At 36.8% G+C, this 12204-nt stretch overlaps 1 protein-coding gene across 6 annotated transcripts in view; it reads right to left on the reverse strand.

Annotated features, from left to right (window-relative positions):
* LOC140740719 (protein prune homolog 2-like) overlaps positions 1-12204 on the reverse strand; it is a 323553-nt gene that overhangs the window by 115344 nt on the left and 196005 nt on the right. For all 6 annotated transcript variants that reach the window (XM_073070219.1, XM_073070202.1, XM_073070196.1 and 3 more), the window contains exons 7-8: positions 10313-10471; positions 977-6918 (exon numbers count right to left, since the gene is read on the reverse strand). In XM_073070219.1, the coding sequence (XP_072926320.1) occupies positions 977-6918; positions 10313-10471 (6101 nt within the window). The remainder of the gene's footprint in view (positions 1-976; positions 6919-10312; positions 10472-12204) is intronic.

The following is a 12204-nucleotide window of genomic DNA, read 5'->3' on the forward strand; positions in this document are numbered from 1 at the left end:
TAAAAGATCATCCTCCACTGAAAGCAGTAACCCTCAAGTGAATGGTAATTGATTTTTTATTGTCACGTGTACACAGATCCAGGGAAATGCTTTGTTTTTATGCCAACAGAAAGATCCTGCCATACAAAATTAATAAAGGTAATATAAAAGGAAAAGCAGTAACAGATTAGAATAACATGTTATGGCGCAGTGCAGGTAGACAAAGGTGCAAGGGCCATGTCAGGGTAGATTGAGAGATCAAGAGTTCATGAAGAGGTTCAAGTGGTTTTATAACAGTGGCATTAAAATTGTCCTCGACTCTGTTGTATACATTTTCAAGCTTTTGAATCTTCTGCCAGATGGAAAGGGAGAGGAGAGAGAGAATAAGCTTTGACTATGTTGGCTGCTTTCCCAAGGCAGTAGGAAGTGTAAAGAGAGTAAATGCATGGGAGGCTGATTTTCATGCTACACTGGGCTATACAACTGAAGAAAATGGTATTACAATGTATCAAGATCACTGCATGTAGTTTTCTCAGTTGCTCAAGGTATCCCTTTAAACTATATGCACTACATTTTCCAGGCATGCTTTAAACTTAAATCATACTTCATGTTTTAGGTTCTGTGAAGCTCAGTAAAAATTCTTCACTATGATCATTTGTCCAGTTGTGACATTAGCTTTCCCACTGTAGAAGGCTGAATCTGATTGCTAAAATCAAGAACAAACCTTTGATCAAAATCTCAGAAAAACTCTTTATTTACTAAGGCTTGTTTGCCAAAATCTTACTGCTAATGCATTGATGACTTATTCAGTAAATTGTTAAATTCTTAAGTTCATTCTGAAATACATTTCACTTATAACACAATTATTGTTAAACTCTGAAGCCTTGGTAGCAATTCAGTTTACTTTCACACAATCCTAAAAAAGCACATAAAAGAACCAGACCTATAGAATGGGGCTTACATTGAAATAAAAATGATGGAATATGACATTGTTTACCTTATTTCAGATGATTCACTCTTATCAGCCAAAATCACTTCTGCTTTAGGTTGATTTCCATATGATTCTGAATAAACCTGTTCTGGCAATTTTGGACCTTCTTGTAAGTTTTCAGATGAAAATTTGTCATATCCTGAAGAGAGCTGAGACACAGTTTTCTCACTTTCTGTATAGCTTAGATCATCTGTGAATACAGTCTTGTTGGAATGATTTGTGAGTTTTGTTTCTAATGGCATTTGACATATTCTATCATGCTCACTCTTAGATTCTTCAGATTTTTCTCTACATGTCTCATCACTTACAGGTCTTGCTGCTTTCAGTTCTTTAACAGAATTCTCTGACCCAGATATACTCAATTCTGTCCTACTAGGACTTTCATCTGATGAGGCATCTTGATCACTTGCACCCATTTTTCCTTCAATTTGTTGATTTTCATTTATTTTTTCATCTAAATCTGTTTCTCCTAGATTCTGACCATTGCTTGTCACAAAATGGTCATCTGAGGTATTGTATGCAGAATGAGTTTCAGAGGAAAATTTCTCAACTTCACTAGATTCATTTCCTGTGAGTGTTTGTTGAACTGATTCAAACATTGAAGGCACGTCTTCTATTTTTGCAGTCATTGAAGTTATATCTTCCACCTCCAAGTTTTTGTTCTCTTGCATGCCCACTGCTTTTTTACAAGGTCTCTCTTTCTCAGAGAAAGTGATATAATCTATTTCTCCTGCACTGCAGTCCTTGTTTGAAGTTAGTCCAATGTCTTGGCTATGCAATTCATTTGTAATTTCCTTGGTATGATGTTTAGCCAAATATTCAACTTCTGTTGAACTGCTACTAATCTCAGTTGGGGTTGCTGGTGAGCTGACTGAAGCAACCAAGCTGTACTGATCACCAAACCTTTGCTCAGAGAGCAGATCATTTCCTCTGTTGCAGAATTCTATTAAACCCTCTGCAATTTCCACTCTTGATTCCCTTCCTTTTATTCTGTCTGTTGCAACAATGCTCTCTGAAACAGTGAGATGAGAAATCCCTTTATCGTCAATTATAGCACCATCCACAGGACTGAGATCTTCCCAAAAATCTGATTTTTGGACACTGGATGATAAACTAGAGGATGTCACATTGCTGCTACTACTATCAGTATTTTCAAATGAAACCCATGCACTTTCCACATTATGTGTTAAACATTCAGTTTCTAAATTTTGATGGTTTGATAGCTCAGTGATAGACGATGCTGATGTACCATCTGCTGGTGGAAATATCTTAGTGTCTTCTACACTTTCAGTTGTATTTTTCAAAAAATCTGACTGCCCTGCAGATTCACAAATGCTAGCTGATGAAGTTGTTTCCAGAATTTCATGGGAAAATGTTACATTCTCTTTAAACTTGTTTAAATCAGCGTTGCTATTGCAAGGCTGGAATTCAGAATGACTTACAAGGGGATCCTCATCACTAGATACAATTTTCTCTCTGAGGCCAAACTCATCATTTATGGCTTTGGAAGTGGTGCTGCTTACAGATGAAATTGTATCACATAAATTAAAATCCATTATTCCTACTATAGAAACATCTTTCAGTGGTTCCATATGCAAAAGATTTTCTTCAGATACTGAGAAATATTCCATCACTTCTGAATTATGCAAAGTAACCTCTTGACTGTCCAAGTTAGAAGTAAAATAGTCCTCAGCAGATTTGGATTTTGAAAAATAGGGTTCAATTTCCTTTTTCTTGTCATTTATACTGTGCAAATTATTGATAATCTCTAACGTTGATGGATTTTCTTTTGAAATACCTTGTACTTCTTGAAATAAAGTTATTCTCTCACCCGGAGTTACAAATTCAGTTTCATTTTTTGTTAAGTGACACAATGCATTATTTTCAGAACCCAAAGTTTGAAACTGCTCGTTTTCTGTCCACGGGTAGGACAGTGCACCATCAGAAAACTTTTCCACTTGATTCCACACATTAGGATTTTCTAGATTTTTTTGGTTCACCACGTGGTTTCTATGACTTGTAAATTCAGCATCTTCCAAATCATAATAACTTACCACCCCACTGTAATTATCTAGTAAATTCTGACCTTTTATATTTGATTCAGAAACTTGTTCTCCCAAATGAATCCAAACATCAGGATCTACATAAATTTGTTGTGCACCTTGCGAAGATTCAATATTAACATTGTCTAAAATGTTCAGATCTTTAATTTCATCAGATCTTTGTTCGACTGTGTTAAAATATTGTTCTGTCTCACTGCATACATCAGCAGGTGTTGAATCTGTTACCTTACCTAATTGTTCTAATTGAACCTTTGAATCCACATCCATCAAAGGCATATGGCTTTCCCGCTGTATTAATACATCATGCACATTTTGATACGAATAAAGAAAATTCTGTTCAGATGACTCACTTGAAGGAGGATCACATGAGGTCGATAGGCAAGATGGTTCTCTGGAAGTGTTCATGAAATCAGGCAACTTAATCACAAGTTCTTCATTTTTTTCTTCTGAATCAACCCATGTATCTGAACTACCAGAATTTCGTTTGTCTGCTTCAACAGATTCACTCCATCTGTCCGGACTGTTTGAAGCTGAGTGGCTGGATTCTAGTTCATAGTCATTTAAAATATCAGGATTTACAGAAGTTGAACCAAGAAGCAACTTACTGGAATTATTCCATAGATCAGGTTTAGCTGAAGAAGACTGGCATGTATTTTGGCAATAATCATTCACAATATCAGGAAAGTTTCCACCTGCTTCAATTAGCACCTGTTCAGATCCACTGTAAACATCACTCCCAGCAGAAAGTACTTCAGGAAATTCATAACAACGGTCCGTCCAAGTGTCATGAATTTCGCTGAAAGATCGATTCCGCTCACCTTCTATAAGTTTCATAGAATCCACGTCTTTTGGCTGCTCTTGTTCCATTGCATTCAAAATGTCAAGATCTGTACATGGTTGAATAAACTCATAATCAGAATCTTTACAGAGTTTAGAATTCTTCCTCGTTTGCAGTTTTCCTTCTTCTAAAGGTTTACTTTGGGCATCAGTAGCTGCTATATGGGCTTGCAGCATATCAGAACTTGACAGCCGACTGTCCTGATCAATGTCACCATGCGTATCACAAAGGTCAAACTTTGGCTGTTTTGCTTCGTGTGTAGATTCTTTCCATTTTCCTTCCAGGTCAGAATAACAAAAATCCTCACCAGATTTGCACTGCAAATCTGAATTTTTCCGGTTCAGTTCAGTATGCTCTTGTTTGAGCTGATTCCAATTATTAGGACTTGCCAAAATTTGTTCATTATCTGATTTCACCAATTCCAGGCCAACAGAACTGAATAATTCATTATTTTCATAGCCTGATAACTGGTCTTCCATTTTAGAAACTTGGCACAAATTAGAGTAGTCTGTCTTTGGTTGAGTGATTTCCTGTAGTTGGAAAAGTATATCTTGACTTGTATCTGTTGATTCATATTGAGGCTGTTCCAAAATATTGCACTGATGATGCATTTCTGTAGAGAACTCTCTACCCTCTTGCATATTTGTATTCATTATAGATGGATTTTCAGCTGCAGAGTATCTAACTTGTTGAACTGAAGTTTCAAGTAGAAATTCTGTAGCTTCCTGACCAACACCCCCATTATGTTCACCACTTTCCTCCAGACTCTCAGAAGATGAATGGCAGCTCTGTTCAAATTTATTACATATATCAGGATTATATGGTGATGTTAATTCCCATTCCTCCGTGTTTGGTATACCTATAGTTTCAAATACTGCTTGACTGTGGCTATTATTAATTTGATGTGCTTCTTGTAATTGCTCAGTTCCTTGGATATTATTGGTATTAAATACTGACAGAGGAGATTCACTCTTTAGTACATGGTTAATACTGTCTATTTGACTGCTCCACGGATTTATATTTGCTATTGGTGACTCTTTGAGACCATCCTGAGAAATATTCCATGCTTCAAAGTTCTTCTCCAATGGTAATCGTTCATCTGGATTTTCAGAATCAGTATTTATGTCATGTCTATGTGAAGTTATTTGGCTGTTTTTATCATATTCTGCAATGTGTGTCTTTTCACTTCCAGAACTTGAGTTCCCAAATTCCTGATCAAATGTCCATGCATTTAAAATGTTATCAGTTGCTTGGATAATTTCATCATTAGATTTAGTCTCTGATGATACATTTCCAGCAAATGGAATGTGAATTTGTGCAGGATCATATAATGTTGTTGGCATTTGTGATGAAAGATGTATTTTTTGAGTGGGATCTATGTTGAAATCTAAATTTTCAGAGTCTGTATGTTGGATTTTCTCTTCAGAATCCATTGATATCTCTGGGGATATTTCAGCAGGTCTAACAACCTCTTGTGTAGATTTATCCCAAATAAATGTACCTTCTGCAGCTGACATAGTCTGTTTCTGATCAGTATCTATGTCCTGAATATCTACATAATGTTGTTTGTTCTCTTGGCTTGGTAAATTAGTAATATGTATAGATTTGTCTGCTAATAATGACTTATTTCCAGATTTCCAATGTGTATCAAAGTTATTGAAACTAGACTCAGCAGTTTCTTTCAAATGAGTTTTATGTAATTCATCACATGTCTCCGGTTTGGCAGAAGATAGGAAAATGGATTGACCAGTCGTATTCCATATATTATCAATATTATTCACAGTTGATTGCTTACACTTGATATTGATTTCATTCCTAACATCATCCTGTTCAAAGTTAGAATTATTGAATTCTTGTTCAAAGTCTGCCCAAAGATCAGAAGATTGAATATGTGCATTCAATGATTTTTGATTTCTGTCCCAGACAGCCTCCGGTTTTGGCATTACCGTCTTCATACCTGCTTCAAATTCATTCTGTTGTCCAGTACACTTTGAATCTAACTGATCAGAATGAACTGTAACTATTCCATTCATTTTTTGTATTACATCTTCTGCAAAAATATTATGCGGACCTTCATCTAGAGGTGATCCTTCCACAAGACTGTTCATCGGTGTTGGGGGAACCTTCTCATCTAAAATGTCCACTCCAAGAACATCACTGGACAGGCTTTTCGATATTGAAGTGTCACCCACTACATGCTGCAATATTTGATCTTTTTCTGGCTCTTCACTAGCATTTCCTTGTCTGTAAACATTAATATCCTCTGCCTTTACCAGTTCAGTTATTTTACTAACCTCCTTTGATATATCAGTAGTGAAGTCTAGTGAATTATTATTCAATGTGGCTGATTTAACAAAATAACCTTTTGGAGGAGTAGATACTGTGTTTGGCAAACCAGCAATCACAAACTCTTCATTTTCTCCTGAATACTCAGCTTGGATGTTATTGCAGTGTATTGGATCAAGGACAGATAGATCAAAATTATTATTCAAATTAACAACTGATGGTATATGTTTTTCTAGTAATTCACCTTCAGGCAGTGAACTGAACAAGTCATACCCATGTGCAGCATTGGATGGTGGTACAATTGCTTCTCGAATTGGGCTTTCATCACTGAGAAACACTGAACTTTCTTTGGAAGAACGGTTGCTTCTGATGGTAGCTAGTCCACTGTCTGGACTCATAAGGTCTAAATTTCCGTCACCATGGGCTTGTAAGGAAGAGTTCATATTTTGAGAATTTTCCAATAGGTTGTCACCAATATATTCAGTGTTTTGAGAATCCACATCAGGACCAGATAAGTCCAGAACCCCAGATGATCCTTCTGAAACTGGAGCACTGCCATTAACAGCTTCAGTGGAGGAAGTTCTCCTGTTCATCACCATTCCTTGGTGTCTCCTATGGATACAGTCTTTTATAATTGGAAGTATTTGCTTGCACGAATCAGAAGAACTTCCTTGTTGATACGCTTTGATTTCCTGGAACCCATATTCTATTGGCTCCAGTTGGAGACAAGGATTCTGACATTCTTCTAAAGTGTTACATATCTGCCAGACATGAGAATATTTGTCTGTTTAGTGAACATTATTTACTTAAACACTCAACACAATAAATAAATGATTCATTTGTTAAACACTTGGAGAAAGGTTACTACAGGAATTCTTTAAGAATTTATTACCTTTGGTCATTATATACTATATAAGTTCACTACACAAGTATAAAAAAAAGTCATGATATAACCTTGAAGTATTTCTTTTAATCTTGTCTGCTTAAAAGAAACATCTGGGATTTACAATCAGAAGCTAGACAATCTGAGTGAAGCAAATAGCTCTCTAAGTATTTAGCTTTCAGTGCCTTGAACAGGACTAAAGAACACATTAATGAAGTTTACTGCTTTATATGAAGTTGTTTTTATCCCAGTGAAACAGATCACATTGAAACTGCACCTTCCGTTCAAGTTGACTCCCAAATGGATGCTGGGGTCTCATCTCATAATCAGCAGCCTGGAAATCTGGATGGGGCTGGTGGACTATCACTGTGGAAGGTCATATGGAGTGCTGAAAAATGGGGCAACTTCAAAATGAATAGTATACTACAGGGACACCTAAACTATGGCCTATGGACCAAATTTGGCCCAAAGCAACTCTAAAACTGATCAACTGAAGAACTTCCAATAGTCCACTACATGCTGGGACCAAGATGTCATGAATGGTCGGAATAACTGTTCATCTGTTATCTCTTTGCAGATTACCATAGAAGTGAGTTGGAGAAAAGAACTGAATTGCGAGAGGTTTGAGGATCACTTTGATGGGAAAAGCAAGCAGATAACTGGGTAGAGTGGGGAAAAGGAAAGAAATGGCTCCGTGTGAGGGAAATTATGCCTCATGGACTTAAAGATTGGAAGAGATGACCAAGAGGACTGAGCAGATCAGGGTGGTAGACATTATCTACATGGTGTTCAGTAAGGCTCGTGAAATAACCTTGCATGATAGGCTGGCCTGTGTGCTGAAATCAAATTGGATCCATAGTGAACCAGCAACTGTGTACAAAACTGGCTTTGCAGAAGAAGCCAGAGGGTGCTACTGGAGGGCAGCTTTTCCAGGTTGAGGCCTGCAACCAACAAGGTGACAAAGGGTTTTATGCTAGATCTGCTATTTCTCATACACAGTATATATTAACAATTTAATGAGAGTGCAGATGGTATGATTAGTAAATTGCATATGACACCAACATTAGTGGCATAATGGATAGGGAAGATTATCTAATTTAAAGATTAACAGAATCTAAATCAACTGGGAAAGTGGGACAAGGAATGGCAAATGGAAATTAACTCATACAAATATGAATGCCTTGAAATGAAGTAAAACCAGGGCAGGATAAACACAGTGAATGGCAGACTCTTCCGATGCATTATAGAACAGAGCTATGTAGGAGTACATGCATATAGTTCTCTGAAAATGGCAACACAGATAAAAATGCTGAAGCAGTTCTATGGCAGATGAAGAATTTGATACGAGAATTGAAGTGCCACGTTACAGCTGCACCTGGAATATTGTGTGCAGCTCTGGTTACCATATTATAGGAAGGATGTGATTAAGAACATTTTCACACATATGATACTAGGATTGGAGGAGTTCAGTTATAAGAGAGACTGCATAGGGTGGCACAGTTTTCTCTGGTGCAAAGGAAGCTAACTGGTGTATTTTTTTTAGAGGTTTAAAAATTAAGAGGTGTATAGATAAAGTAGATGGTCATAATCTTTTTACCAGGATAAGAGAATCTAAAACTAGAGGACAGAGGTTTACAGCAAGAGAGTAAAGATTTAAAGGGGATAAAGTTTTTCCAAAGATCTTGATGGGTATATGGAACAAGCTGCCAGAGAAAGTGGTAACAGATATCTGACCATTCAGAAAACCCAAAGATTTGGCATTTAGCCCACTAGGTAACATTTGCCTCTCTCCGCCAAGACTTATGAGGATCCAATCTCCACACTTGCCCATGGGTCACAGTCCCCAGGCTTCTCCATGATCCAACAAGCCCAACATTTCTATACTCCCCTGAAACCAACAAAGTTCAGTGTAAAAAGTGACTCTGTGAGATAAGATATGAGCTAATTTAAAAAGTGTGTTGAGGAATATCAAAAAATTCAGAAAATATGCCAGTTCAGCATTATCAAGATCCCAAGCATGCTCTAAAATTCACTCATTAACTTGACATACAAATGCTTAATGTGTTTACATAAAATCTGTCACATTAATACTGCTAATCACTTATGGCTAAGAAAGTACATATTTATTTAATATAGTACAGGAGGAAACATTTCTAACATGTCTTATGGATCTTGGTGTAATAGGTACCGGTATTTATTTTGAAGTAACATAATACTTGTCTTACTCAGATGAGCTTATTTAGTCTTAATATAGCTACAAGAAATTGATAGTTCAATGCATCCCCTCATTTTTTGGAATTTTAGTTAAACCCAATCCAAACAAAATTCCTAACTGAAGTGTAAGTTTAAGAGTCTCAACATACCTCCTTGTGTACTTATGATAAGGAATAAAATTATCTAATATAAACTGAAAATGTTCACAAGTGAGTCACGGGCAGTGGCTTAGCAGCATAGCTAAATGCTGCTTTACACAATGCAAAACTATGCAAACATTGCTTTGCTGATTCACAATGGCATGTTTAAGAATTTGAATTTCACTGCTTTCAAAGGGGTGCTTTAGACGGAAATAAATTTCCACACATTGTCACACATCTTTTTGATTTTTTAGGGTGGAAATAACCCTACCTGCTAGGCACAGGCCCTTGCCTAACACTGCCCTGTCAAGTAGAGGATTCAAGGTGGACTTCTGAAACATTTAAGCATTGAAAACAGAGAACTGGTACTCCATCTGGATACTCCTTTCTTACAAACTAAGCACCAATGTAAATCACATTGTAGGAGTGTGGTATAAGGAAGGTATTTTGTCAGACAATAGTCTGTTGTCTTTGGCGATTTTAAAATTAGGTACTGTAGTGAAAAATGGCTTTATATCCTATCTAACAGTAAAGCTGAAAACTAAGGGGTGTCAACACGAGGAAATCTGCAGGTGCTGGAAATTCAAACAACACACACAAAATGCTGGTGGAACACAGCAGGCCAGGCAGCATCTATAAGGAGAAGCACTGTTGACGTTTTGGGCCGAGACCCTTCGTCAGGACTAACTGAAAGGAAAGATACTAAGAGATTTGAAAGTAGTGGGGGGAGGGGAAAATGCAAAATGATAGGAGAAGATCAGAGGGGGTGGGATGAAGCTAAGAGCTGGAAAGGTGATTGGCGAAAGTGATACAGAGCTGGAGAAAGGAAAGGATCATGGGACGGGAGGTGTGACAGTTTTAGTTTAAAATACAGTCTAATGAAAAGCAATAAAATGAAGAGAATTTTAGACGACTCACCCTGTTGCTTAGTTCATCATTGTCAGTGTAAATGGCAAGTTGTCGAGCTGCTTCACCCCCTTCACCAAAGAATATGGTCAATAAGACAAGAATGTCATAACCATACCTTCCATTAAAATTTTTGAAATCTTCAATAAGATTTGGCCGCGATAGGAAATCCTGCAACCACAGATAAGTAATCAGTGACTAAAAATTTAATCAACTAAAAGTTAAAGTTTGATGATAATCACTAACTGATTTTAAAACTAGTACAAACTCCAAGGATATATATGAACATACTAACAGGCCTATCTATTTTTTAATCTTTTCCTACTCCCTGGACATCAAAATCAGTCCCGGTCCCTCAACATTACTTCAACTGAAGTCAGCTAATCAAGAAAAATGGGATTTTTTAAAAAGTATAACTATGACAATAGTGGCCAGTTCATTATCATTACCATAATTCAGAATCTTATCCAAATTAAACACAATATTTCTGTGAAATCAAGACCTATGATGCACAAAAGGAAAATTTTTTGAATAATTATTGATACAGGACTATTGGCATAAAAATAAACATAATCAAAATTAATTAAATATTAAAAACAACAATAACTTGCATATATGGTATATGCAATATGATAAAAGCGTGACTAACAGTACTCTGGATGAATTAATGTACTTAGGATAAAATACAAAGTTCTAACAAGGGACCATCGGAACAGTTAAAGGGAAAAACACCACCATCGGGACTCTCTTTGTCTTCTTTCAATGCGACTATGGAGCTTAAATCAGCTGTGGTTCAGTTGTTATCACTCTTACTTATGTCAGAAGGTTGAACTCAAATTCCTGAGATATAACTCTGAACGTCTAGCTGATGCAGTACCAAGGAAGTGCAGCGGTATCAGAGGTGCCACATTCCAGGTTAGATGTTAAACTGAAGCCTTCTTTATTAGATACAAATGATTTATTGATAATATTTTGAAGACTTATATTTGTTCAAAATTTTCCAAGATTCACCACATCAGATAAAAACTAGTCATTAATACATTGCTCTTGTGGAAAAGTGCGCACAAACTGTTGGCTTCATTTGCACTGTTACAATAGCAAGTATTCTTCAGAAGTAATTCACTGGATTTAAAATATGTCAGGAATTGCAGAAGGGTCTATGAAAAGTACAATGTAATTATATAATTATGATTTTCTTTAAAGGAAATATGGGTTTTCGATTTTAATATTAATAAGAAAGAGACAATCTCTGAAAATGCAGCCCTTCTTTTCTGCACTGCATGAAGTGCCAGTCTAGATTATGTCTTCAAATCTCTGCAATAGAACCTGAACACATAACCTGCCTCTGAAGTAACAGTACAGCCTGAGTTTACACCAATAAAGACACCAGTTGGGTCATGTATGATAATACATTGTGGTAAAAGGAACAACACTGCGGACTATTATCTAAATGGGGAGAAAATTCAAACATCAGAAGTGCAAAGGGACTTAGGAGTCCTCCTGCACGACTCCCAGAAAGTTAATTCACAGGCTGAGTCTGTGGTAGAGAAAGCAAATACAATGTTGGCATTTATTTCAAGGGGAATAGAATATAAAAGCAAGGAGATAATGCTGAAGCTTTATAAGACACTAATCAGGCCACACTTGGAATGTTGTCAACAGATTTAGGCCCCTTAGTTCAGAAAGGATGTATTGTTATTGGAGAGAGTCCAAGGAGGTTCACAAGGATTATCCGGGAATACAGGGGTAACAAATAAGGAGCATTTGGCAGCTTTGGCCAGTACTCACTGGGATTTAGAAGAATGTGTGGGGATCTCATAGAAACGTACCGAATTTTGAAAGGACTAGATAGGGTGGATGTGGAGAGGATGTTTCCTCTGGTGGGGGTATCCTGAACTAGATGC

The sequence above is a fragment of the Hemitrygon akajei genome, chromosome 2 (genome assembly GCF_048418815.1).
Source record: "Hemitrygon akajei chromosome 2, sHemAka1.3, whole genome shotgun sequence".
Classification (NCBI taxonomy): Eukaryota; Metazoa; Chordata; class Chondrichthyes; order Myliobatiformes; family Dasyatidae; genus Hemitrygon; species Hemitrygon akajei.